Genomic DNA, 26295 nt, shown 5'->3' with positions numbered 1-26295 from the left:
CCTGACGCGGGGCTGGAACCCATGAACCGTGAGATCATGACCTGAGCCAAAACCAAGAGCCTACGCTTAGCGGACTGAGCCCCCCAGGCGCCCCTCGAACAAAGGCTTTACAAAGCGAGTTAGGAGAACATCTTCCGACCTAGACTACTCACACGAGACCCCATAGGAGCAGAAAAGCAACACATCTGGACTGATTCAGAGTTTCCATGACTTCGCTGCCAGGATGAACGTTCAGAGTCTACATAAAGAATGCTTGCAAGTGAATGCGAAAACATAAACAGTCTCTAGAAAAGGCACTAAGGGCCTGAACAGGCACTTACACAGCAGGCAGGAAAAACACCCCGTCTCTTCAGAAACACAGGAAGCGCCACAGAAATCTCGAGGGTCCGTGTTCACCAGCGTCTCACAAACCGTCAAGTTGCACAATTCCAAACGTCGGAGAGGACGCAGGGGAACCGAAACTGTGTGTCTGGTCTTGGGAGTGCCGGATGGATGGCGCCCTCATTTTGAAAACAATGCGGTGTTTGCTGGGGATGCTCACACACACGCATACAACCACCCACTTGTTCCTAGGAAGTTCCCCCAGGGAAATGCGTGCAAATGCAAATGCAAATGCAAAAAAGAAAAAAAAAAAACAAAAACCAGCCTGGAGCTAGAGACCCCTGCGTGCTCGTGCTCATGCTCACGCTCATGCACTCGGATGACGTGCAGGCTTCGGGGGAGCCAGGCCAGAAAACGGTGCAGCAACCACAGTAAACCAACCACAACTTCAGAGGTCTACGTGCACGGACCTCAGAAGTCACCTGAGCGAAAGAAGCAAGTTACAGAACCATCCGTGCAGCACGTAAACACAAACTACGGTCCAGCACCAGGAAACGCAACAGATATATTTATTTAGGGGGAAAAATATATATGAACGCAAATGCGTGGATAAGTGGAACCCTATAAAGGTAAATAAGAGACTAACGGACGTAAAACCCAAGAGAGTGCGTGGCTCCGACTGGGGCCACGGAGGGGTCTTTGATGTACCCGTTCCCCTCTTGTGTGTTTTTTGTTTTTTTTTTTTAATTTTTTTTTCAACGTTTATTTATTTTTGGGACAGAGAGGGACAGAGCATGAACGGGGGAGGGGCAGAGAGACAGGGAGACACAGAATCGGAAACAGGCTCCAGGCTCCGAGCCATCAGCCCAGAGCCCGACGCGGGGCTCGAACTCACGGGCCGCGAGATCGTGACCTGGCTGAAGTCGGACGCTTAACCGACTGCGCCACCCAGGCGTCCCGTGTGTTTGTTTTTTAATAGGTTTCACGCCCAGCGAGGAGCCCTGTGCGGGGCATAGGACCCATGACCCTGAGAAAAAGACCTGGGCTGAGATCACAAGCCGGATGCTTAACCCACTGAGCCGCCCAGGCGCCCCCGTGTTGTTAGTCTTCCCACTGTGCACAGTTGCCCCACCTGCTCTCCTGCGTGTCTGCTGTGCCTCACAAGGCGCCACAGCCTTTTCCCCTTCCCGGGGTCCCTTTGGTCAATCCGCTCTCCTCAGGACAGGCGGTGGGTGGGCCTCCCCTGTGCCCACAGCATGCGGTTCAGGAGCACCCCTGCTCACTGTACATGCACGGATCCTGGTGTACAAGTGTTTGCTGAATGACTGAACGAGCACGTGAAGAAAGTGAGCGGTGAGTTGTGAACGTGAATGAAGGGCAGGGTCACCAAAGGGGACTCTGGATGTGGCTGGAAGGGGGAGCCAGAGCCCTAACAGGCCAATCACAGGAAGAATCATGACTCACAGGCCCCACCAGGGAAAGATGCACACTACCTCTCCTATGGGAAACCCACCCCCTGAAACCCACCAGTGGCCGTCACTCCGAACTCTCGCTTTTCTCCAGTGGACGTGGGTTCAGAATAACCCCTTCCTCCGTCTCCTCCATAAAATAGCATCCTCTCCTTTCTTTGTCAGATCTGCCTGTAGTTTTGCTGGAGTTTGTAAATGCCGAACCGCGATTCTGTCATCCCCAAATGCACCAATTTTTGCCAGTCAAAGAGACTGTCTTATTTTTCAGGTGAACAGAGTGAAGGGCCTTCACCGGTTAGGAGGTTTCAGCCATAAGACGCGGCGCCTCCCGACGGGGAGACGGAGGCAGGCATAGCCAAGACGTCAGTGGGCCTCAGCAAGGGTCCGCGACCTGGGAGGTCTGGGTCCCTCTGGCTGCACCTCTCTGCAAAGGCATTCCTCTGCCAGGACCCAGGGCCAGGCCACATGTAGCACATCTGGGGTCCTCCTCCCCCCACCCAGTCACCCCTAGGTTCCCAGAGGCCCCTCCCATGGTGAGTTCCTGCCAGGAGCCCCCTTGCGTGCCCCCCAGCCCACCTCCCACTCGGGAAGGACGTCTCCGCACCAAGGAGGGAGGTGGCGGCCCCGGGTCTGTCTCAGAGAGAACTCACTCTCAGGCTTCGTCCTGGCTGCCCCCTGCTCCCTGCCTGCTTTCCTTCTCTTCCGGGACTAATCTGGGCCCTGGGCCATGAGCCCTCCCGCATCCAGGCCTCCACTACCCTGGCCCCATCCTCTCCCGGCTGGTGGGTCTCCGTCCGAGGACCAACCAGAGCATCAGGGAACCCTGCTTGGGCTCAGTGCGGTGAGGTGTGGGGGCCGGGAGGGGGGCCAGCACAGGGTGGGCGGGCCTGTAGGCAGCGCCCCCTGGCTGCCCTTTCTTGCGCTGGGCTCCCTGTGGGCCGCCTTTGTCTCTTTCTTTTCAACTTAATCTGCAGGCCTCTCCCTCCTCTGGGCTTTCCCTGTGGAAGAAAGGCCTAGAGGGAGGGGCAGGGGGGTGCCCGCAGAGCCAGAGCCCTGTGCTGGCCACACCCGGAGACTCTGCTGGGGCCCAGCCAGACGGGGTTGCGAGCAGGCTGAGCCATCTCCGGGATTCCCACCCTTTCTGCTGTCGGGGTCCAGAGCTGAAAGAAAAACTCTTTCACTAGGCCAGTGACACCAGCCCCTCAGCCTGGGCAGCATCCCAGCCCAATTGTTCCTGCTGGTTCCAGCCAGCCCGGGTGCTGCCCAGACCCTGTCCCCATCAAAGGCCACCCTTTGGCCACCACCTCCCTGCCCCCAGTCGCTGGCACTCGGGGTGGTCTTGCCACATGGCTCCCTGCTGTTACATGGCTGGGATTCTTGGTGCCGGAATTCCTGTTTTGCCTAAGGCCCGGAGTGGGGGTGGCTCCCCGGCCAGGGAAAGGGGTGATGCTCGGCTAGGCTGGCTCACAGGGTGCCTGGGGAGTTAAAGCACAGAGGCCAGACGTTTCAGGGGATTAAGGGCAGAGCTGAGGTCTAGGGCTGGCTGAGCGCTTCCCTATCCCAGTCAGCATCCAGGGAGCTGTTGGCGGACAACCAGGGCTGGGAGATCTTCTCCCTTATCTCCTTGCCCGGGGCACAGAGGACCCTCCTCCTGCTCCCCACCCCCTGCCCTCCCCAGTCCAGGCTTCTGGGCACCCCACTCTCCAGGCAGAGGGGGTGTCAGGGATGGGCCAGCCCCTGAGCCAGGAGACTGGCACTGGTCCATATGAGCTTGGGCTCTGGTCTCTCAGTTCACTGTAAGCGTGACCACCCTGCCCCTTTCTCTAGGTGTGTCCTCACCTGTCACCTTGGCACTAGGGCTGTGTGTGGGATAGGTCTGGCTTCATGTTGCTTGGCTGCCCAGCTTTGAGCCCTCAGCACCTTGAGGGCAGGCCCAGACTGGGTCCCTCTGATGTCCCCAGGGCCTGACTGTACATTTGCAGCTACCTGCCGTGTGGCCTACAGCTGGGTCAGCACCACTGGCTGGCTGGCCCTTGATTTCATGGAGAGTACGGCAGGACCCCAGCCGGGACCGGGGCAGCTCCTGTCGCTAGTGGTGGCCCCTTCCGTCAGGATCGGGCCGGAGAAAAGCTGGCCACTCCGGCAGCCTGGCCCTCTGACCCAAGGCTGCCTGAGAGCCAGCCCAGCCCACCCTTCCAGGCCAGGCCTCCTGCCTAGACTCTCCTGGAGAGGGCTGGGGTTTCTCTAGGTCCTGCCCAGGGGAGGTGGGGGGAATCCCCCAGTGCCCACAGGCCGACCCTGGTAGCCAGCACGAGGGGTCAGGGGGACGTGGCAGAGGGGACGAGTGTCGGAACTGGGCGGACGGGAAGCAGGAGGTGCTCGATAGCCGCGACCGGGGGCGCTGGGAGGGGCGGCGCGGGTGATTCAGCCGACACTTCTCCCACCTGCGCTCGCGGGGCGGGCGGGCAGTGGGCGGGGCGGCCAGTCAGTGGGCGGTCCTGGTCCGCCAGTGGGCGTGGCCAGCCGTGGCCTCTGTCCGCGCCCCGCCCTGGGCGCCTACCCCCGGGCCCCGGGCCCCGGGCCTCCAGCTCCCTGCCGCCCCTTCGACAACGCCTGGTGCGCCCGCGCGCCCGCCCATGGCTGGGAAGGTGCTGTCGCTGCTGCCGCCGTTGCTGCTGGCCGCGGCGGGCCTCGCCGGGCTCCTACTGCTGTGCGTCCCCACTCGAGACATCTGGGAGCTGCCCGCCCTCAAGGTGCACGCTCGGGCATCCGGCGCAGTCCGCGGAGTTGCGGGCCCCGGCTGGGAGGCTTGGACCCGAGCAGGGCCAGGCTGCGCTCCCGCGGCAGCCGGGGACCCCCACCCGCGCTGCGCTGCGCTCCTGGCCGGGCGGGGGGTGGAGTCCCGGGAACTCCCCGCTCGCGGTGCCCGTCGCGTAGCCTGTCAGGGACGCGGCCGAGAAGCTGTCTCTCCGCTCCCCAGATGCAGCCCCAGGACGCCCCAGGCTGCGGCTGGATCCGCCGCCCCCAGCCCTGTGCTGCGTGCGCCCCAGGGATACATACCCTCAGGGTTCAGTCACATGGGGTGCGGCGGGTGTCAGAGCCTAGGGACCCCTCCCCACCCACCCGGTGGCCCTGACAGTGCGGGGTCTGCCCTTGAGGGGCACCCGGTGGGAGGACAGGACCGGCTGGTCCTAGAGGCGTTGGGGTGGGCTAGGCCAGATCTGCTCCCGCCAGCCTCCTGCAGTCCTGCCGGCTCCCTTGACCCTTTATTGGACTGGTAGGAAGAGAGCTTTGCTGGGGGCACGTGGGTGCTCCAAGCCCCAGCAGCCCAGGATGGGAGGTCGCAGGAGTGGGCGCTCTGTAGCCAAGGGCCACAGCTTGGGGGGTGCTGAGGCTGGGGGGCGGTTAGCCCGCTGATGCTGCTGTCCCTGGGTTGGGGAATAGGCCCGGAGAGGCCCCTTTCCCCTGCTCAAGAGGGCACGGGCTCCAGTGGGGCTCTCAGTGCTGGGAGCCTGGCCCTTGGACCTGCAAGGAAGGCCCACGTGGCCCCTCCCAGCTCTGCAGGACCCAGCTCAGAGGTGCTGGCCTTGAGGCTCCGGGAGGGGGTGTCTTCAGGCATGCTCCCACATCCTGAGGCTGGGCTGAGGTCGGAGAGGTAGGGACACAGACGTGGAGAAAGCGTGGCTGCAGGTGTTCCTGCAACTGGGTTTCTCTACTGCAACCTGGGGACCTCATGTCCCTAGGGCGTCTCCGAGGGTGGTCCCGGGACTTTTGTGACACCGACACAACCCTTCAGCTTGCCCTTGCCAGGAAAGTTCCTGCAGTCAGAGGAGAAAAGGCTCCTGGCTGTCTACCCTGCCCCCATTCTCTCCCCTACCAAGCCGTGTCTCTGTGGCCGTCCCTGCCGCCTGAACCCCAGTACTTCATTCTGGAGGTTCCAACCTTGCCACAGGGTGGGGGTGGGGGGAGACCCGGGGAGCCAAGCGGCGTGGCCTCAGGTCCCCACCCTCACCCCCGTTCCCAGTACGGCATTGTCCTGGACGCGGGCTCTTCGCACACGTCCATGTTCATCTACAAGTGGCCTGCAGACAAGGAGAACGACACAGGCATCGTGGGCCAGCACAGCTCCTGTAATGTACGCGGTACGGCCCCCTGCGCCTGGACACCCGCTCCGCTCACTGTAGGACCTCAGGCGCCCTCTCTGGCCTTAGCCTCTGAAGTCAGGCGCCTCGGCTCCATGCCACTGGGGCCTGCTCCAGGAAGGAGCTGCAGGAGACTCCAAAAGAGGCTGGGACCCTGGGCCTGGGAGAGGCTACAGGCAGTTCATTCTAGAAAGTAAGCCTCAGGCAGTGACTGGGAGGTTTGGGCTTTGCCTGGCCCAAGACTGGCACAGCCAGGCAGGCCCCTTGGGAGGCTAGGCCAGATTGACAATGCCTAGTGCTTTATCCCCGGCACCTGGGCCCACACCCATGGGCGGGCAGCAGCCTCAGAGACTCTGGGTGGCCCAAAGGCAGGTAGGCCCTTTTGTCTCCGAGGGCTTAAACTGGGAAGGTGTGTCCAAGCTGCCACCGGGCTTGGGAGCCCAAGGTCCCCAGCCCTCCTGGCCCGTGGCTCTTCCAGGGGCTGGCTGTCAGGCTTGGGCCCATCTCCCTGTCCCCCTCTAGGAGGGGGCATCTCCAGCTACGCAGACGACCCTTCCAGGGCTGGCCAGAGTCTCGTTGAATGCCTGGACCAGGCGCTTCAGGAGGTGCCCAAGGAGAGCCACGTGCACACGCCCCTCTACCTGGGAGCCACGGCAGGCATGCGCCTGCTCAAGTGAGTGTGCCCTTGACCTTTCTGGTCTCCACAAGAGCCTCAGCATAAGGTGGGCCCCACACACCCTCAGCAGCGGCCCTGAGCGGGGACCCACGCGGCCGACCGGCCACACACGGTGACCCCAGCAGCAGGATCTTGGCTCCCTGGCGAGGATGGCCCTCAGAGTCCTCCCTGTGTTACAGCCTGACCAGTCCCGAGGCCTCGGCCAATGTGCTCGCGGCTGTGACCCGGACGCTGACCCGGTATCCCTTCGATTTCCGTGGTGCCCACATCCTCTCGGGCCAGGACGAGGGGGTGTTCGGTTGGGTGACGGCCAACTACCTGCTGGAGAACTTCATCAAGGTGGGCCTGATGGTCAGCCCAGTGAGCCAGGGGGCGTGGCACCCACCCACCAGCTGACCCCCACCCTCCGCTCCCCACAGTATGGCTGGGTGGGCCGGTGGTTCCGGCCAAGGAAGGGGACGCTGGGGGCCATGGACCTGGGGGGCGCCTCCACACAGATCACCTTCGAGACGGCCAGCCCAGCCGAGGATCCAGCCAATGAGGTCCGGCTGCGGCTCTATGGCCAGCACTACTGCGTCTACACCCACAGCTTCCTCTGCTATGGCCGTGACCAGGTCCTCCGGAGGCTGCTGGCTGGTGCACTCCAGGTGCCCCACCACCCCTGGCCCGCCTGCACCACTGTGCCCTCCTGGAGGGAGGGGGGTGAGAAGAGATGGGAGCTGAGGGTTCAGAGCAGAGCCTGGACCGAGGAGGGCTCCTCCGGCAACAGAAACCAAAGCTGGGTTGTAATCAGCTGGCAGGATAGATGCGGAGGGTTCCTGGGCAGAAGCCAAGTGGTGGGGGGGGGGGGGGGGGGGGCGGGGTCTGGCGAGTGCCTGACTGGAGGAAAGGGGGGCCAGGGCCAGGTCTCCAAAGGCCTGGATTTTGTCCAGCAGATAAAGGGAAGCCATAGATTGCTCCTGAGTGCAGAAAGCGATGTTGCCCAAGCGGGACTTACGAGAGAGTCAACAGGCAGGCCCTCTGGGGAGGCTTTCCAAAGGCCCTGGGCAAGGGGTAGCGGGCAGACTTGGGAGGAAGAGTGATGCCTATCACAGCCCTACATTCCCCTAGACCCACGGCTTCCACCCTTGCTGGCCAAGGGGCTATTCTACCCAAGTGCTGCTTCAGGACGTGTATGAGTCTCCGTGTACCGCGGCCCAGCGGCCCCAGACCTTCAACAGCAGCACCCGGGTGGGCCTGGCAGGGAGCAGCGACCCTGCCCTCTGCCGTGGCCTCATCTTAGGACTCTTCAATTTCTCCTCCTGCCGCTTCTCCCGATGTTCCTTTAATGGCATCTTCCAGCCCCCAGTGGCGGGGAACTTCATGGTGAGTCCAGGGGGTGGGAGTGGGGGCGGGTGCCCTGTAGCATGTGGGGCCTGCTCATGGGGAGACCGTACCCCCCTTGCAGGCCTTCTCTGCTTTCTTCTACACCGTGGACTTCCTAAGGTCTGTGATGGGGCTTCCCGTGGCAACCCTGCAGCAGCTGGAGACAGCCGTAGTCGCCGTCTGCAACCAGACATGGAGTCAGGTGAGGCCTACTCCCGCCTTCCCCGGGGTTGCGCAGGAGGCCCCGGTCAGCTGGCATCATGCCTCCCTGAGGCCCGGCCCTAGAACCGAGATCTGGAGGACAGAGCGAATAGCAAAGGCCCCGTGGCAGCAGGGCGCACAGAGGGAGATGAGGTGGGGACTGGTTGCAGCGGGAAGGACCGGCAGAGTTTAGGGGTGGGGAAGCCAGACTTTGAAGACAACACCCAGGCTCCTGGGGTCTGCCCCCGGTTAGACGCTGGTACCAAGTAAAGGAAGACAGAAGTGTTTGCTCAGGCGGAGTGCCAGGTGTCTGCCAGACCCCGGGAGAAGCACAGTGTCTGTGGGCTCTGGTGGTGACCGAGGCCCCGTCCTGTCTTCTCTGGGTCTAGTCGCGGGCAGACTTGGGGGGGGGGGGCGGGGAAGCGGGGGACAAGAGGCCAGCCCAAGGTCCATGCGGAGGGCCTGGAGCTCCTCCTGTTGCCCTGACCACGGGCTAAGGTCGCTGCCAGCCTGCTGCGCCCTGGGTGGTCATCCCTGCTGTGCCCCCGGGGGCCCACCTCCAAGGCAGGGGTGTCCCCTGCCATCCATCCACAAGTCACACTGTCCTTCCTGGAGGGCACAGTCCTGCCCTGGGGAGGAGGTGGCCCCTCTGGCCCCTCACTGCCCGTGGGTGTGTGTTGGGGGGAGGGGTGCGGCACGCCGCCGGCCAGCGCTCCTCGTGGGCCGGGACCTCCAGGTGGCGGCCGGCCCGACAGTCTCCCCCGCGCGTCCCAGCTGCAGGCTAAGGCTCCAGGGCAGCGGGCCCGCCTGCCCGACTACTGCGCGGGGGCCATGTTCGTGCAGCAGCTGCTGAGCCGCGGCTACGGCTTCGACGAGCGCGCCTTCGGAGGGGTGACCTTCCAGAGCAAGGTAGAAGCTGGCGGGGTGGGGGCGGGGGAACCCCCGGGGCCGCGCGGAGGCTGAGGCCGTGCCCCTCGCCCGCAGGCCGGGGACACCGCGGTCGGCTGGGCGCTCGGCTACATGCTCAACCTGACCAACCTGATCCCCGCCGAGCCGCCGGAGCTGCGCAAGGGCACAGACTTCGGGTCCTGGGTCGCGCTTCTCCTGCTCTTCGCCGCCATGCTTCTGGCCGCCGTGGTTCTGCTGCTGCGCCAGGCGCGCTCGGCCGGGGCGTCGAGCGCCATCTAGCGGCGGGCCGGATCCCGGCCCCTCGTTCCACCCGTGACGCCTCCGCCCCCAACGCTGCTCCGGCCGAGACGGGGGCCGGGCCCACGGGGGACCGGGGTGGGCGAAGGGAGCCACCTCCGGCCCCTGCCTGCCTGCTGCAGCCTTCTCCAGCCTCCAAGGTCTCCTGCTCCTCCCCGCGCCCCCCCCCCCGCCCACTTCCTGGGGGTGGGGGATTCAGACCCCCCCCCCCCGGAGCCCTGGGCCTGTGACTTCAGGACTGGGTGTCTAGGGACCCCCACCCCGCCCTCGGAAGTCTGGGTCTGCATCGGGGCGGTCAGAGCCCACAGGCTGGGAAAGCAGCGCTTCCTTGTGACAATTTTGTAATAAAAGCTTCTTCCTAGAGCAGCGGAATGTTCCTAGGGTGGGGCCTCCTTGCTGCTGCCTGCCCTCCCTCCCTCCCCACAGCTATGTTGGCCAGGAAGGCCTGCTGCTGGTCCCCAGGGTGGCCCCGGGCTCCTTCTCCTTCCTTCTTCTCTGTGCCCGGACTGGAGCCGTGAGGGAACCCTCGTTCCCTGGTCCCCTGCTCCCAGTGTGTGGCCTGGAGTAGCTGTGGGGTGGCCGAGCCAACACAGACCCCGTGTCCCCTGAGTCTTCTCCGGCCAGCAGTGCCCCTGCGGCACCTCCAGATCTGCATCAGTGACCCAAGCAAGATTGGAGCTGGGCCCTGGCCTGGAATTGGCCTGGGGGTGGGGGTGAGGGCAGGGAGCGTGGAGGTGGTGGAAATAGTGGGCAAGGCAGCTGTCTGGCTACAGTCAGTGCTGGAAGAGTGAGGGGGGCGGTGGACAGACCCTCGGCAGGAAGCGGTGTTGGGGGCTGTTGTGATCAGGACCAGGAGGGCCGCGGGGCCCATTGCTCAGAGAGACGAATCCCGTGAAGAGGCTGGGCTGTAAAGCCCAGGGGCCACCACACTGGGACGCGGCTCCCTTCCTGCCTGGGTGTGGTCTTCCGCACCCCCAAGAAGCACCAGGTGCCCCCACCTGCCGCTCCTGCAACCCCCTCCCCCAAGCACTGTTGCACTGTTTGTTAATTTAATTTTTGAGTTTTTCCCCAGCATGGGAAGGCATGGTCTTGCCTGTGTCTCCCTGCCCCCAGCCTTTCTAGAAAGTGAGTGCAGACACCATTTCTGTCTGGTCATTGCCCTGAGGGCAGCGCTTGCTCTGGGGTTTTGAGCCATTTCACGAGCCCGAGGGCAGCCAGCCCTACCTTTGGGATTGTGACGCAAAGGGCTGAGAAGACGCATCGGGTGTGGAGGCTCACCCCTGTTCTCTCGGCAAGGTGAGCCGGAGGGAGGTTTCCAGATGGCAGGGGTGGCTGTGCTCTCTGGAGGCAACCGGTGCGCTGTAAGTGTGTGCATCCATAGGTGCGTGCTGCCGTGAGGCCTCGGGGAGCTAAAGGCTGTCACCTAGGGACCGTGGACAGCTCCCAGCCGCTCCAGGTCGCTCTTGCCCCCTGGCGGCCTCACTGAGAGCAGCCGCCCCATTCCCCCGAGCGGTCACCAGCACCCGCCTGGTTCTGCGAGTGTCTGCTGCTGTCCGTGTGTCCCTGAGGGCCCAGGTGCGGACGCACCTGTCCACCCGTGTGCGCCTGGTGTCCCCGTGTTCCTGGGGCTCGCGCCTCCAGGCCCAAGGCAGGTGCCCCGCTCCAGCGGGGCGGAGGTTGGGTGGGAATTGACGACAGAGAGGGGACCCGAGGGAAGTGTGTCCGGCGGAAGCCCACCCCAGGCCTAGCCGGGTTTGTGGAGGACAGAGAAGGCCCCCGGCTGCAGAGGCCACAGAAGTCGGGGCGCCCCGAGGCCCCGAGCGAGGAGGTGGAATCGGAACTAGAGGAAGGGGGAGGGGGCGCAACCTGGAGGCGCCGGCCCGCCCCCGCAGGTGGAGCGCGCAGGCGCACTTCCCGAGCGCCTCCCGCCGCCGCGCCTGGATCCCGGATCCTTTGCCGCAGCGTCAGCGCCGCCGCCGCCGCCGCCTCTTTTCCGCCTCCTTTCCTCCTCCGTCTCCGCCTCCGCTCCCTCCTCCTGCTCCGGCTCCTCCGCCTCCCGGACGCGGCGCCCGCAGCCCGCGCCGAGCCCCGGGCCGCGCGGTGCCATGCTGCCCCGGCGGCGGCGCTGAAGGATGGCGACGCCGGTCCCTCCGCCCTCCCCGCGACACCTGCGGCTGCTGCGGCTGCTGCTCTCCGGCCTCGTCCTCGGCGCGGCCCTGCGCGGTGCCTCCGCCGGCCGCCCGGGTGAGCCAGCGCGTCCAGCGCAGGCCGCGGGGGCGCCCGGGGGCCCGTGAGCGCTCGGTTGCGCGGCGCCGCCGCCCTCGCCCGGCCGCAGGCCCCGCCTCGCCCGGGATGGGTAAACAGGCTGGGCCCGGAGGGCGCGGCGCCCTAGGGGCCGCCGAAGGGCTCCCCCGGATGGCGCTTCTCCTGGGTTCCTGGCGGCGAACCCGAAGTTCACGCGCGTCTGGCCTTTGTCTCTGGATCCGTGGGCTTGTTCTGTGTGTGTGTGTGTGTGTGTGTGTGTGTGTGTGTGTGTCTGTGTCTGAGGAGGGTTCTCTCCGGGTGGGCCCGCCGCTGGGAGTCTGTCCTGTGCGCGTCTGTGTGTGTGCGCTTCTCGGCCTCCGCGTGTCCGGGCCTGGCTCCGGGTGCCTGCCGGCCTTGCTGCTGGTGTCCGTCCTGGGGACTGCCTGTCCCCGTGGTGCGTCGGGTGGCGGTGGGGACGAACCTTACCTTGCTGCGGTGGGGGAGTCTGAGTTGTCCCAGGCTTAGGGACTTGTTCTGGCCTCAGTGGGGCAGGAGGGCTACCAGTCTGGAGCTTCCTCCCTCACCTCCTGCCCTGGAGGGCCCCCTTATGCGCTAGGGGCTGAAGGGCACCCCCCAAGGTATGCTCCGCAGAGCCTGAGGAGCCCAGCGTCCTGGGAGATGGGCAGTGAGGCTCCAGGTCCGAAGGTCTGCGGGAACCCAGGATCCAAAATGCACCCCCCACTCCAGGGCTGAACTGGGAGACGGTGCTCACACATTCATTCACTTCTCCTGGCAGCAGCACAGGAGAGGTGCTACCCTTAGCCCATTTTACAGGTGAGGAAACAGGCACAAAGAAGTTAAGTGGCTGGTAGGTGGTACAGCTGGGGTGCCAACCTGGGCCGTGTGGTTCTGCGGGAGGCCTCCGGAGGCCTCTTGGGTATAGCACCCCTGGACAGGGGGCTGGGGCATGGCTGGCCAGGGATCGTGAAGGCTGCCTGCTGCGAAGCTGGCACTAGAGCACGAAGGGTGGGGCCTCCCGAGGAAATGCAGCCTCTGTGCTGAGCCCCTGGGGCGGGCAGTTTCTGTCCCGGCTGCTGATCAGCCTTATGCTCTCACAGATGTGGGATGTGGTGCCAGCCAGTCTCCAGCTGCCGCTGTTCCTGGGACCTCATCCTGCACCCGAGGCGGGACTGGGGACTGTCCCTGGGGCCTCGTCCTGCACCCGAGGTGGGGGGGACTTGCCCAGGATTAGCGAGGCAGCAGCCATGTCTTTCTAGGCTGGAGGACTGGGAGTGGAGGGAGGCCTCTGCAACCCAGACCCTGGCACCAGCTTTGCGCTTTGGGCCTCTACCCCTGGCCTAGTGCACTCTGGGTTCTCAGCACCAGGAGCAGGGACTGTCTGGCTTCCTGGGCACCCAGCTGGTGGGTGGGGTCCAGACTGATGGGCTGACACAGGCTTAACGTTTAACTAGCCCACGCCCCAGGCCGGCTTTCTGATACCGGTGCCTGCTGACCGGAGGTAGTGCAGGATGGGGTCCCCGGGATGGGAGTCTGCCTGCTTGCCGCAAGGACTGCTGGGACTTCCTGCCTACAGACAGGAGGCTGGGAGTATCAGGTTACCAAGGAAACCAAGTCAGGCCAGCCAAGGTCTGGAGAAGGACAGGGCCGGGGAGTCCCTGATCCCTCACATACCTTGGGCTCTAATGGTCCTCCTGCAGTATATGTGTGTGTGTGTGGGGGGGGGGGGGCTAGGTAGACAGGAGTAGTCCTAGTTCTCCAGAGATGCCCCATCCCAGCCTCCCCAACCAGAATCGATGGGCCCGCTGGGTATCTTCCGGGGTCCTCTGGCTCTGCTGCTCATACCTGGGGCCAGCGTCCCAGGCCTTGGGAGAGTCCCTCGTTTCGAGGCAACTCTCCTGCATCTGAGAAGGGAAACGGGCGTGGAGGCCTACTAGCTGCGTACACAGGACTCCCCGGTCCCTGGCAGCGTGGCTGCAAGAGTGACCCTGGCCTGGCTTCCGTATTTCAAGCAAGTCAGATTTGCTGACCCTATTCTAGAGCTCCCCAACCCAGCAGCTTCTCTGTGCTCTGGTGACAGGCCAGAGGTCAGACGCTGGAGGAAGGGCTGTCTTCCCTTGTTCTGGGCTGTCTTCAGGCTCTGCTCTGGGGCTGGGGGATGGCATGCTGGGACTTGCAGGGCAGTCCTGACGTGGTGGGAGAGGTGGGCGGCCAGCATCCTACGCTGTCCCTGTCAGAGACGGACCTGGGCCCCACCTTCCGGGGCTCCCAGTCTGGATGGAAGGTCCAGGGCTTGTTCAGGGCACGTTGCAACTGCAGACAGGACCCAGAGGGCTGCACGGCCCTGGCCAGGAGCGCTGTTGCTGTGCAGCCAGTGAGGGACGGCTTCCTTACAGGGCTGGCTCAGGCCTCCCAAGTGGACTCTGGGGAGTGGGTGGGGCAGGGAAGTTCCAGTAAAATGTTGGGACTGCTTGTCTTCCTGGTCCTGATTTCTGGCTGTTGGGAGGAAGGGCCTGCCCAGAACAATGGCCGGAGCCAGGCCAATGGGTCAGCTCAGTGGGGGAGGAGTGGCCGGGGCGGCACTGTCTCTGTGCAGGGGCTGAGCCAAGCAGGGCGGTGACCCGGCTCTGCTTCCTTCCTAGATGCCGCTGTCTGTCCTGGGAGCCTGGACTGCGCCCTGAAGAGGCGGGCACGGTGCCCCCCGGGCGCGCACGTCTGTGGGCCCTGCCTTCAGCCCTTCCAGGAAGATCAGGAAGGGCTCTGTGTACCCAGGATGCGCCGGCCTGTGGGTATGGGAGAGAAGGATGTCCTCCCCCCTCCCCTGTCCTGACACATTCGCCACTCAACCTCAGCTCCTGGGTCCCTTGAGCTTTGTCAGGTGCCGGAGACTCTTCTGTCTCCGAGAAGCCTGGTGATCTTTCCAGATAGCACCAGCCCAGAGCCTGGCAGTGTGCCGAGGCCTGGGGCAGTTAGCCCCTACCGGGACAAAGGGTGTGTGGTGTGAAATGCTGGGGTGACTCCAGGAGAGAAGCAGGTTAGAGCTCCCCAAGTCGTACCCCCTGGGCTGCCCCAGCTCCTCGCCCAGGGTGACCTCTTTCTCCGTGGCTCACTCACCCTGTGCGATCCATGTGGCTTAGCGACCGATCTGAGCCCAGGATGTCTGGACAGCCAGCCAGATGCTGAGTGACTTCAGGTGTGAAGGGGATTACAAAGGGATGCCGGGGGAGCTGAAGTCTGGTGGGGCAGGAGGACCTTTCTGGCTGTAGGAGAGGCAGGGGAATGAGATGTACAGGCTTGCTTCTAGAAGGTGGCAGGCGTCCTGCTCTTTCGATGCTGTGCAGAGTGTTGGCCTGGAGCCTCTGTCTGAGCTGTGGAGCCCATGGCAGGGACGGGGAGGAGGAGCCGAGACACCAGCCCCACTCAGAGAGCTGCCCTCAGTTCCTACTGAGGACCTGGTGGTGGGGGGGGGGGGGACAGAATGGGTCCTCTCCCCTCTTCTTGAGGAGCCACTGCCTGTCTTGGTAGAGAAGGGGTGGAGTGATGCATGGGTAACAGGTAGGGCGAGGAGCACCCTGCCCTTCTCCTCCTAGCCTCTGCACAGTCCCCTAACTCCTCCGCTCCCTTGCCCCCACCCCCACTTTCCTGGGAAAGCTGCCGCTCCTGTGGACTGCCTTCGGCTGTCACCATGGCAACTCAGGATGGCCGGGGCTGGCAAGCTGGTACCTGGTCCTCTGGCCACCACCGGCTCCTGGGAGGAGCCTGGAGGGAGAAGGAGGCCTAGGCCTGGAGTCTGCTTCCCGGACCGGCCTCACCTTCTCTGGAGGGCCGCCTGCAGCTGGTGTTGCCAGGGATGGGCTAGGAGCCTCTCCATCTGATGGCCCCTCCCCCCACCCCCACCCCCACCCCCCCAGGGGAGAACCTGCCCAGGCCCAGACTGGAAGACGAGATTGACTTCCTGGCCCAGGAGCTGGCCCGGCAGGAACCCCGGCACTCCAGGCTCACGGCCCAGCCCCAGCTTGAAGGCGGACAGCAGCACCTAGAGCCCGGTGAGCCCCAGCCGGTCCCCCTGCGTCTCCCCACCACTTTTGACCCCCCCAGGCTGGTCCTGTGCTCTAACCGTACCCTGCCTTCTCTCTGCAGCAGCCACCCTGGGGCTCTCAGAGCGTCGCCAGGACCCCAACCTGGGCCTCCCCTCCACTCGGGGAGCCCCTGCACCCACGGTCCACACATCCTTGGGCTCCCCTGTGTCGTCTGGGCCGGTGCACATGTCTCCCTTGGAGCCCCGGGGCGGGCACGGTGACGGCCTCGCCCTCGGTAGGTCTGCGGGTCTGTAGGTCGCCGTGGGCCGGACGCAGGGTCCCGCCCAGAAGGCCGTCCTCACCGCGCCCCCTCCCCGCAGTGCTCGTCGTGGCGTGCTCGGTAGCCGGCGCGGCTGCTCTCGCCGTGGCCGCTCTCTGCTGGTGCAGGTGAGCGCGGGGCGGCCCGGGCGGACTGGGGACCGCGGGCGGCGACCCCGCGGGTCTCAGGCTCCACTCCCCGCAGGCTGCAGCGAGACCTCCGCCTGACTCAGAAGGCCGACTACGCGGCCCCGCAGGCGCCGGGCTCCCCCGCGACGCCCGGGATCTCGGTGCGTGGCCCCGCCCCGCCGCCCCACCGCCCCGGCCCGGCCCCTCCCCGCCGCGGCCTGACCTCCCCGCCCTCCCCCTGCACAGCCGGGCGACCAGAGGCTAGCGCACAGCGCGGAGATGTACCACTACCAGCACCAGAGGCAGCAGATGCGGTGCCTGGAGCGGTGAGAGGCCCCACCCGGTCCGCCCGTCCCCATACCGGCCAACCTACCCGGCCCGGCCCTGCCGGCTGCGGCTCGCCCACCCTCCTCCCCCCCCCTCCCGCCGCCCCTGCCCTTGGGCCCTGGGGCCAGACGCTCCGAGGCCCCCCTTGCAGCCCGGGCCACCTGCGCTGGAGGGTGTGGGAGGACCGAGCCGTCCCGCCCCCCACCCAGGCATAAAGAGCCGCCCAAGGAACTGGAGTCGTTGTCGTCCGACGAGGAGAACGAAGACGGCGACTTCACGGTGTACGAATGCCCCGGCCTGGCCCCCGTAAGTGCTGGGGCCGGGGTGGGGGGGGGTGGGTACTTACTGCCTCCTGGGCCGCTCCCCCCGTGCACCCCGAGCCTGACACTGGCCTTCACAGACCGGAGAAATGGAGGTCCGGAACCCGCTGTTTGATCAATCGTCGCTGGCCGTGCCCCTGCCGCAGTGACCCGAAGGCTGCCGCCCACCGGCTCCCGGACCGCAGGGCCCACGGGTGGGGAGGGGCAGGGCTTGGAGTTTCCCCCTACAGAGACCGCGTTGAAGGTGGGCGTGCTTGTGGCTGGGCCAGGGCACCAGGGCGGGAACCCCTCATTGAGCAGACTCAGCCCCGTCCTGCCAGGGACCACGTTCCCCTTGCACCTGCCCTCTGGAGTGGGAACCGCAAATGAGGGGATGGGGCGAACCCCCTAAAGACCTGGCACGGATGAGGCATCCTGGAGACAAAACCATTAAAATACATTTCAAACCCACCATCTTGGCGTGTGCTGGAGACCGGCCTCCGTCCCACCATCTGGGGCTGCGGAGGATGGGGGTGCAGTGGGGACCTGGGGCTCCTCCCACGCTCCGAGGGTGGGGGAGGGGCATCTCTGCCCCCTGCTGGGGAAGAGAGGCTTTATTTTTCCACCAACACAGAGGACCACCCTTATCCAGTTTCCCCGGTGGGCCTCACCCCTACTGAAACTTCTCTCTCAAGTTGGGGAGGGAGGGGTGAAATGCGGGGCCAGGCGGGTCTGGAGTTGGTACCACCCCCTAAAAGAGCCCGTTCCGTGTATGCTAAAAAGGGCAGGGGAGCGGGGGAAGTGGGCGCCCACGCACACCTGGCAGCGGGCACCCAAATGCCATTCTGCTGTTGCCCACCTGGGCCAGAAGGCGGGGAAGACGCAGGCGCCGAGTGTGGGTTTGTTACAGGGACCACAGAGACACCTGGGCCCCTGCAGCACGTGGGCACGGCACGCAGAGGGACCTGAGGGCTGCGGGCTGCACACAGACCAGGGTGCAGCAGGTGAGGGGGGAGAGGTGGCCGGGGCCCTGAGTGTCAGGAACTGGGTCTTGGCCCCCACCAGCCACCCACCCGGGAGCAAGGATGCCGGTGGAGGGGAAGAGTGACCTTCAGGTGGAGGTTCAGAGCGGGGGTGAGGGGGACCGCGCTGTGTCATCAGAGGTGCGGAGGGGATTCAAGGAACAGGAGGGCCTACCGCAGACGCGGACGGGGTGCAGGGATTGGACCCGTCTGCCCCACTGAGGCTGGGGGGAGAGGGTTGGGTTCAAGAGAGGAATCTGAATTTCTTTTTTAATGTTTACTGTGTGTTTTGAGAGAGAGAGAGAGCACGGAGGAAGGGCAGAGAGGGAGAGAGAGAATCCCCAGCAGGCTCCGTGCCGTCAGCTCAGAGCCAAACGTGGGGCCTGACTCACGAACCGTGAGGTCCTGACCTGAGTCAAAGTCAAGTTGAGCCACCCAGGCACCCTGAGAATTCTGAACTTCAGGGGCGACCCTGAGAGAGGCAGACAGCCGGGTTCCTGAGGAGAGACCGGTGGGCTGGGCTGGGGGAAATGAGGTTGCCCCTGCTTGGAGCACGCGGCCTGTCCTAAAAACGTCTGTCTGTGGGGCTAGTGCCCACAAGGCTGGGAAGTCCTTTCTCCCCACCCTGGCTCCTGGGCCGTGGCCTTGGGCTGACCCGCAGCTGGGAGCCTCAGTTTTCCTTCTGTGCACTGGTGTGGGAGATGGAAGGAGGCAGGTGCAGGGAGCTCGGAACCTGTGTGGGTGAGGGCGGGGTGACGATCCCATGTCCACTGTTGCTTACTCTGTGCCTTCAGGGGAGATAGCCACGGAGGGAAAGGTGTGGAGGGTCCCAGCCTCTCTCAGGAAGGCCCAGGCGGTCTGCATTGCTGGCTGGCTCCTACATACTGAGGGCCAGGAGGTTCCCCTTGAGCTCTGGGGTCAGGCCCGGTGTCAGGACCCTTGCCTTTCCCGCTTCCTGTGGCCTGACCTGGGCAGGAGTGGCCACCAGGGTTTTCCTAGCTTCTGTCCCCAGCGTCCTTGCTGCCTGCTCCCCAGGGCCTCAGACAGGAGGGTCCTTCTTCCTGGGCAGCTGCAGCGAGGCAGGAACCGGTATGTCTGGGCCAGGGAAGCAAGGGCAGGGGCTGGGGTCCTCCCGGCTGTTGGGTCTCCCTTGGCATAGGCCCGAAGCAGCTCAGCAGCCCGCTCCCTACCTGGTTCAGGCCTTCCATTGGCCTCAGGCGACCTCAGGCAGGGCCGGTCCCTGCTTTCGCCTAGACTCCAGCCACCCTTTGTCCCCACAGGCCCAGGATACAGTGGGCTGCCCTGGGGTGGAGGCTCAGGGCCCAGGAAAGCACTGTCTCCACAGGGACTTTGGAGACCCCAATCCTGGGCGAGGGGCCCATTACCTTCCTCCATACCACGTGTAGCCTCGTACCCCCACCACTGTTCCTGTTGCCGTCCCAGGGCCCCTGACCACGAACAACCTTCTTGGCACAAGAGGCTGATCCCATCTCTGCCCTCTGGCCCGACCCTGTGCAGAGCCCTCCTGCTTTAGCTCTTCACCAACCTTCCCCAGCTTGACATTCTCCTTGGGCATAGGTGACGAAGGGTGACATTCTCACAGCCCAGCAGGGACTCCGAGGTGACACCCATCTGTTGGGAGATACCCCCACCCCTGCCAGACCCTTACCCTGCAAGAGTGTAAGATCACATTTGGCACAGAACGTGGGGTGGTCCCTTAGCCAAGACCCTATGAAGTGGGCACTTTCTATGTGCAGACCCCAGGAGGTGACGCCTTCCTCCTGCAGTTCAGACACACTTCCCTGTCCCCCTGGATGGCTGGCTGGGCTGGCTCCGGATCCCAGTCCCCCAGCTGCACCCCCACCCCGGGTTTCGTGCGGAACAGAAAGAGACGAGGCAAAGTCAGGGCATGGGCATCTGGCGCTGGTCTCGGATGAGGAAGTGAACGTGCTCCCGGCCTGGGCGGGAAGGGAAGGGGTAGGAGAGGAGGCGCTGTGCTGCTGGCCTGGACCTGTGTGCCCTTGTGGCTGGTCCCCGTGGCCTCTGCAGCTCGAGATCAGAGTTGTCTCCCGCGGCAACTGGCTCCCGGCACAGCCCTCGTGCTGCACCCCCAGCCTGGGGGCTCCTTGCCTACCTGCCACTCTCTGCACCCGCCTTCCAAAGGCTTCCCTGAACCCCCAGCATCATCGTGCCTTTGACAATGAAGGGTGTGCTGCCCTTGCTCCCTCCCCTGCGGGAGCACGTGTCTTTGGAGCACGGCCACCAGGGGGCCTTCTGGGCACAGGCACGGACTCTGCCCTGCTCAGGATAACCCTTGGCCGGCAGGCAGCTAGGCTGTGGCCCCCCCTTCCCTGAGGCAGCCCCCCAGGCTGGCGCTAACGCTGGTCCAGCCCTCCACCGCCCTAGGTGCTGCTGCCTGGCCACTGTCTGCGAGGGGGAGGTGGCCAGTGGCCCGCCCTCCGTCTGGGGCAGGGCCCCCCACCCCCATCTGTGGTTCCTTCAGTGGGTGCCCACAAGGAGGCCGGCCCCGAAGCAGCCCCGAGGGCTCAGCCGGGGGAGCCACGGTACGCTCCTGCTCCCAAGATGCTCACGGGCTGCAGAGATGGCGTTGGGTGCCCGCCTGCGTCCCAGAGAGTCACAGGGCCCGGGGTGAGGCGGCAGGATGAGGCCCCCGCTTTCCCTTTGACTCACGCTTTCTCACCTTCTTGACTTTCCCCTGAGAGCGTCTCATTCTGACCTGTTTCTAGGCCAAACCTCAGGGCCCCATTTCCCAGCCGGCAGGTTTTCATGACAGGGGGCCGCCAACCCGAGCTGGCAGGTGTGCGACTGGGGAGCAGTGGACCTGCGGCGGAGGGCGGGGAGGGTCCTTTCAATCCACCCAGAAAGGCAGCGGGCTGTGGGTGTGGGTGAGGCCTGTGGTGAGCGCCTTGGCCAGCCTGGCCGCGCAAACAGGAAGGGCACGGGTGCCAGCAGCCAGAAGCCAGGTCCTAGCTGCTGCCGTGGGATCGGCCCCTGCCCACCTGCTGGGTACCTGCCGCAGGAGAGGTGGGCTGAGGCCGGGGCGTGGCTGCTCTGTGGTACCCCCGTCAGTGAAGAGATGCCAGGGTGGGGCCAAAGGCTCAGCGCCACCCGGGGCATCCCCCTAAACGTCGGCGGGGCGGGGGGGGGGGGCTGCTCCGGGCAGTCCCTGGTGACCACCGGCAGCGAGTCAGGCCTGGCTGCGGCACCCACACCACAGGCTGCCAGATGGTTGCCGCCAGACCCCACAGCCTCCCTCCCCTCCTTCCACGTTGCGCAAAGCCCCACTGCAGCTCGGAGGTTATGCGGCGGCAGGGGAGCCCCACAGATGCCACACTGCCCCCTCTCCTGCACCGGCCTCTGTCTCCTCCGTGGATCTCACGCCAGCTCCCGGCTCCACCCTGACAGCAGTCTGGTCCTCACTGGGGGGGCGGGGGCTGGGAGAGGCCAGCAGCTTCAGGTGCCACAAAGTGAAAAAGGATGGGCACAGCGGGCTCTGCAAGGTCCCCAGAATGGGGTGGGGCAGCAGACCCAGCCAACAGTTCCTGTTTGCCCTTCCTTCCACAACAGCCATCCCGCAGATTCAAGAGCGGGACCGGCCTGAGGCCTCCAGAAGCTGAGCACGAGGGCCAGTCCTTGCCCTGGCACGTCGGGGACCACGTGAGGGTCCAGCCAGGATGAAGGAGGCAGACGGGCGCTGGCTGAGCTGAGCGTGGGGAGGGGGCCAGAGCTCAGGGGAGGCCGACCTTGCTGGTTTGCCGTGTCTCCCGCTCAGAGGAACTGGAGAAGAAGGGGAAGGAACTTGACCTCCAGGCCTGGGCCCCCAGAGCTGGCCCGAGGGCAGCGGTGGGGGGGGGGGAGAAGGCCTCTGGACTTCTGCCTTCCTTTTCCTGGAGCAGGCACCGGCCCCCTACCTGCCAGCGTCAGGGACACAGCGACTCCTTCCCTTTCCACCCTGGAAAGCCCCCTCCCTGTCCCCACCCCCATCCTGGGCTGTGGCACCCGGAGGAAGAGGCCCGGAGGCCCCCAAGGGCAGGCCTCTGCCCATACTCCAGGCTGGCCGGGACCCTGGGACTTCCGTGGACATGTGTCCTCGGGTGAGGAAAGAAGGCGCGTGGCCCTGCAGCCCACCCTGGGGCCAGGCCCAGGCTGGCGCCTGCCCTTTCTAGGCACGTGCTGTGGCCTGGTGTGGACGCTCCCGGGACCCCGGGGCAGTCCCCCTCCCTGGGAACCTGGGTTCTGTGGCGAGGCAGGCGTGCTAGAGGCGGCAGGGGTGAGGAGGGGCGGGGCAGCGCCGTGAGAAGCTGCGGGCCGAAGGCTCAGGCTCCTGGCAGGGCGCTGAGCACAGCAGGTCTTCGTGGGGGTCTGGGAGTGGCAGCGCGGGCAGGCGTTGGGCAGGGGAAGTGGGTGATGCTACCGCAGGAGGGGCTTCCCAGGGAAGTGCGCCCTGCTTTCCGGGCCTGGGTGGTGGGCAGTGACTGGGTCCTTGCCAGCGGGGCGCTCTTCTGGGAAGGGGGCCCCCCCCCATCGGCCCAGGACGGCCCCTCCCCTGCTGGCCCCAGGCCCCTTCAGCAGGGGAGCGGGGGGCCTGGTGTGGGCTCTGGATGGCGCCCCTCCTGGCACCACCTAGCCCCCCTCCCCCACAGCCAGAGGCTCGGAGGAGAAAGCCAGCGGGCGGGCAGGCGGGTGAACCAGGATGGTGGCTGTTGCCAAAGGTCACCCCCAGGGCGGGGGCCGGGGCGGAGCGGGAGCAGGAAGATACCCTGGTTTCTGTCATCTTGGGCAGATGAAAGGAGATCGCTTCCAGGTGGGGCCGGGCGCGGGGGCGCAGCTGTGATTTGAGGGCGCCTCTGCCTAGCGGCTGCTGTGATTTGAGATCCTCGGGCGGCTGCAACCGGGCGCTGTGGATGAGCCATGCTGGTGAGTGTGTGGTCCCCCGGGAGACCTGGGCCGGGAGGAAGGGGCCCGCGGGGCGCGCCGGGAAGACAGCCGCTCTCCCCCGCCCCCCCCCCCCGCTTGTCCCCTGTAGGACGTGGCCCCACTCAGAGGCGTCGGGCATCTGGGGACGCTGGCCGGAGCCGCCCTGCTCTCCACCCTGTGGCTCCTGTGGCAGCTCGGGTGGGCCCCCGCGAGGGTCCCCGCGGCGCCGCCCACGCTCACCGTCCTCGTCTGGCACTGGCCCTTCGCCGACCAGCCCCCGGAGCTGTCCAGCGACACCTGCGTCCGTTACGGGGTGGCCCGCTGCCGCCTGAGCACCAACCGCAGCCTGCTGGCCAGCGCGGACGTCGTGGTGTTTCACCACCGCGAGCTGCAGAGCCGGCGGGCCCGCCTGCCCCTGGCCGAGCGGCCGCCGGGGCAGCCCTGGGTGTGGGCCTCCATGGAGTCGCCCAGCCACACCCACGGCCTCGGGCGCCTGGGCGGCATCTTCAATTGGGTGCTCAGCTACCGGCGGGACTCGGATATCTTCGTGCCCTACGGCCGGCTGGAGCCTCACGCGGGGCCCGCCCCGCCGCTGCCGGCCAAGAGCGGGACGGCAGCCTGGGTGGTCAGCAACCTCCAGGAGCGGCAGCGGCGCGTGCAGCTGTACCGGCAGCTGGCGCCCCACCTGCGGGTGGACGTGTTCGGCCGCGCCAGCGGGCGGCCGCTCTGTGCCAGCTGCCTGCTGCCCACCGTGGCCCCGTACCTCTTCTACCTGGCTTTCGAGAACTCGCAGCACCGAGACTACATCACCGAGAAGTTCTGGCGCAACGCTCTGGCCGCCGGCACCGTCCCCGTGGTGCTGGGGCCCCCGAGGGCCACCTACGAGGCCTTCGCGCCCGCCGACGCCTTCGTGCACGTGGACGACTTCGGCACGGTCCGAGAGCTGGCCTCGTTCCTGGCGGGCATGAACGAGAGCCGCTATCGGCGCTACTTTGCCTGGCGGGACCGGCTCCGCGTGCGGCTGTTTGGGGACTGGCGAGAGCGCTTCTGTGCCGTCTGCACCCACTACCCCCGCCTGCCGCGAGACCGGGTCTACCGGGACCTCAAGGGCTGGTTCCAGGCCTGAGCCCTGGCTGCAGGAGGAGGCAGAGGGGGGCGGCCGGGCGCTGGCGGTGTGGGTGGAAGGCTGGATGTTGAAATCAAACCACCGGGCATCCGGCCCTGATGCGCAGCCGTCAGGCTAACATGGAGGCTGGGGTCAGAGGCTAGAAAGCAGGGGTGTGGGAGGAGGGGGCCGATCTGGGCAGGGTGCCTGGAGGAGGCTGGTGAGCACTGGGGCGGGCGTTTGGCGGTGAAGGTTGACAGGAGGGAGTTAGTGGGGGTGCGTGTTGCTAGTTGATCACAGACACAGGCTCCCACGACCTCTGAGGACCTCCCTCCCCACCTTGGTGACATGCCGGGCGAATCGAGGCTGTGCCAGACACGGCGGCGGGGAGGGGGAGAAGGCCAGAGGCAGGGCGCCGGGCCTGGGGGGCATGCCCTCCTGCAGTCTGTGGGGGGAAAGACCGCGCCCCCCCCCCCGACCTCCTCTGTAACGGACCGCTGGCCCGGGTCGTGCGGGCACATCACCCTTGCCCTCCACGGTGCCAGAGCCCCGGTGTGCAGACCTGTGCCAGGCCTGGGGACACCACACAAGCACACCAGTTCGCTGGCCTCTCCCACCCTCGGCCCACTCTAGGGAGGGCAGCTGCCAGTAAAGGGAGAACAAGAATGGCATGTGCTGACTCTTGGTCTCTCTGCCCCCACCCCCCGCGGTTTCACCCCTGCCACACAGGCCTCCTTGTCCTGAAGGAATCGGGCCTGCTCCTCCTCAAGGCCTCTGAGCTCCCTGTGCTTGAGAGACCCTCCCCCACGCTGCTCTGCCCGTGCCTCCCGGCTTCCCTCAGCCACTGCCAGATGAACAGCATGGCATTGGAGAGCCTTCCCTGACCGAGGCGGGTGGAGGGTAGGGGTGCCCAAATGTGAAACCTGGCTCCGGGTGGGGGGGTGGGGTCAGAGATACCCCGTCTTAAAGACCCTGGGATTTCATTTTCAGGCTGCAGAGGCGTCTGGGGTGTGGCAGGGCTTGGTTTGTGATACCGGGCTCTCTCTGACAGGTGGTTGGTGGCCGCAAGGGCAGAGGTGGGTACTGACAATGGGGCGGTCAGGGCAGCCCCCGTGGCAGACTGCGTGTGGGGGAAGGAGCGGAGAAGCTGGTGGTGCTGACAGGCTGAGCCCCTGGGGCAGGGGACAGGATTCGCCCCTGCCCCAGGTGGGGTTGGATGGCATGTGGAGGCAGGAAGCTGCCCTCCCCCTGGCAGTGGCTTGCGGGAAAGGCCTGCCAGTGACTTCCTGCCCTGACCTAGCAGGGAAAAGGAAGCGTCCTCAGGATGTACGGTGGGGTGGGTGGGGGACTGTGCCCCCCACCCACCCACCCCACTGTAAAGAAGGAGCTGATGGGGCGCCTGGGTGGCTCAGTCGGTTGGGCGTCCGACTTCAGCTCAGGTCATGATCTCGCGGTCCGTGAGTTCGAGCCCCGCGTCGGGCTCTGGGCTGATGGCTCAGAGCCTGGAGCCTGCTTCCGATTCTGTGTCTCCCTCTCTCTCTGCCCCTCCCCCGTTCATGCTCTGTCTCTCTCTGTCCCGAAAATAAATAATAAAAACGTTAAAAAAAAAAAAAAAAAAAAAAAAAAAGAAGGAGCTGGGAAGGGGCAGGTAGCTGTGGTTCTCCCCAAAGCCTGCAATTCAGCTTAGGGCGCACCCTCTATGCGAACCACAGACATGGCCATCTCTCGGCCTGCGCCTCCCGTTGGCAAGTGGGGAGACTGAGGCTGGGGAGGAGCCACCCGAGCCACCCACAGAGGTTCCCTGCCCCCTGCTGGCCTCTGCTGGCCTCCACGGGAAGCGGCAGCCTCACCCCACCAGGCATCAAACTGCCTCTGCGGAAATCACTCCATTCCAAATTCCGTGTGTGGAGGCCTGGCTCGCTCTGCTCTCCCAAACAGAGAGGAAAACGAGCCCCTTACAGTGGGGGCAGCCTCCGTCTCCTCAAGCACCCTGCCCGCCCCACCTGCCAGGAGCCAGAGAGCTGCAGCACCACACCCCCGGCCCAGCCAGGCCCATCCTGACACTTGGTCAGCAAGTGGCTCCTTCACAAGGGACCAAGGGACGAAGTTCTTCCAGCGGTGGGACAGCGCACCTGCAGCGCTTCTCACAAGAGCCCCCCCCCCCCCCCCCCCCCCCCGCCCTGCCTTAAGAGGCGCGGGTTGGGAAGCACCTGGTGGGGCGCGGAACGTTGCTTCTGGACGACCTGAAGGCAGACGTTGCCCGCCCGGCACAGGTGGGATCTCCAGCCAGTGCTAAGCTTTCCCCTCCCCACGTGCGGGCGGCCACACCCTTCCAGCCTGGCAGTGACCCTGGGGACCGAGACCTGGCTCTGACGTCCAGGTGAAATCCCTGCCTGTAGCACTTGAACGCGGGCGGGTGGAGGTGGTGACCCCGTGGGAGCCGAGCCTCCCCTAGCATCCCTTCAGGGCGCCCTGGGGGCCAGTGACCGCCTCGGG

General features: G+C 65.6%; 3 protein-coding genes and 1 long non-coding RNA gene across 6 annotated transcripts; 3 read left to right on the top strand and 1 right to left on the bottom strand.

Moving 5' to 3' along the window:
- The first annotated feature begins 4380 nt into the window (after positions 1-4380).
- ENTPD2 (ectonucleoside triphosphate diphosphohydrolase 2) lies at positions 4381-14392 on the top strand. Of its 3 annotated transcripts, XR_006710494.1 has the most exons (11): positions 4381-4543; positions 5815-5932; positions 6455-6605; positions 6788-6947; positions 7028-7255; positions 7719-7973; positions 8056-8175; positions 8949-9083; positions 9159-9520; positions 10453-10676; positions 14285-14392. XR_006710494.1 is itself a non-coding variant. In XM_045470250.1 (9 exons), the coding sequence occupies exons 1-9, from the start codon at positions 4427-4429 to the stop codon at positions 9360-9362; spliced, it is 1488 nt and encodes a 495-aa protein (XP_045326206.1). In that variant the 5' UTR covers positions 4381-4426; the 3' UTR covers positions 9363-9743. The 3 variants fall into 3 exon arrangements, 2 of the variants coding, with proteins under 2 accessions (XP_045326206.1, XP_045326207.1); XM_045470250.1 differs by lacking the exons at positions 10453-10676; positions 14285-14392 and having other exon boundaries at positions 9159-9743; XM_045470251.1 differs by lacking the exons at positions 7028-7255; positions 10453-10676; positions 14285-14392 and having other exon boundaries at positions 9159-9743.
- NPDC1 (neural proliferation, differentiation and control 1) lies at positions 11287-17203 on the top strand. Its single transcript, XM_045470254.1, has 9 exons — positions 11287-11624; positions 14285-14431; positions 15554-15688; positions 15783-15956; positions 16042-16108; positions 16185-16269; positions 16355-16434; positions 16645-16741; positions 16836-17203. The coding sequence occupies exons 1-9, from the start codon at positions 11513-11515 to the stop codon at positions 16902-16904; spliced, it is 966 nt and encodes a 321-aa protein (XP_045326210.1). The 5' UTR covers positions 11287-11512; the 3' UTR covers positions 16905-17203.
- A 2460-nt stretch (positions 17204-19663) lies between these two features.
- LOC123593776 lies at positions 19664-23047 on the bottom strand. The gene is made up of 2 exons (XR_006710495.1): positions 22935-23047; positions 19664-22675 (listed from the first exon to the last, which is right to left on the bottom strand). It is a non-coding gene; the product is annotated as an uncharacterized LOC123593776 (long non-coding RNA).
- On the top strand, positions 22591-24470 carry FUT7 (fucosyltransferase 7). The gene is made up of 2 exons (XM_045470253.1): positions 22591-22694; positions 22804-24470. Exons 1-2 carry the CDS (start codon positions 22689-22691, stop codon positions 23818-23820), a joined length of 1023 nt encoding a protein of 340 aa, XP_045326209.1. The 5' UTR covers positions 22591-22688; the 3' UTR covers positions 23821-24470.
- Positions 24471-26295: the final 1825 nt, after the last annotated feature.

The sequence above is a fragment of the Leopardus geoffroyi genome, chromosome D4, assembly GCF_018350155.1.
Source record: "Leopardus geoffroyi isolate Oge1 chromosome D4, O.geoffroyi_Oge1_pat1.0, whole genome shotgun sequence".
NCBI classification, from domain to species: Eukaryota; Metazoa; Chordata; class Mammalia; order Carnivora; family Felidae; genus Leopardus; species Leopardus geoffroyi.
This window is presented reverse-complemented; position numbering and strand designations above follow the sequence as displayed.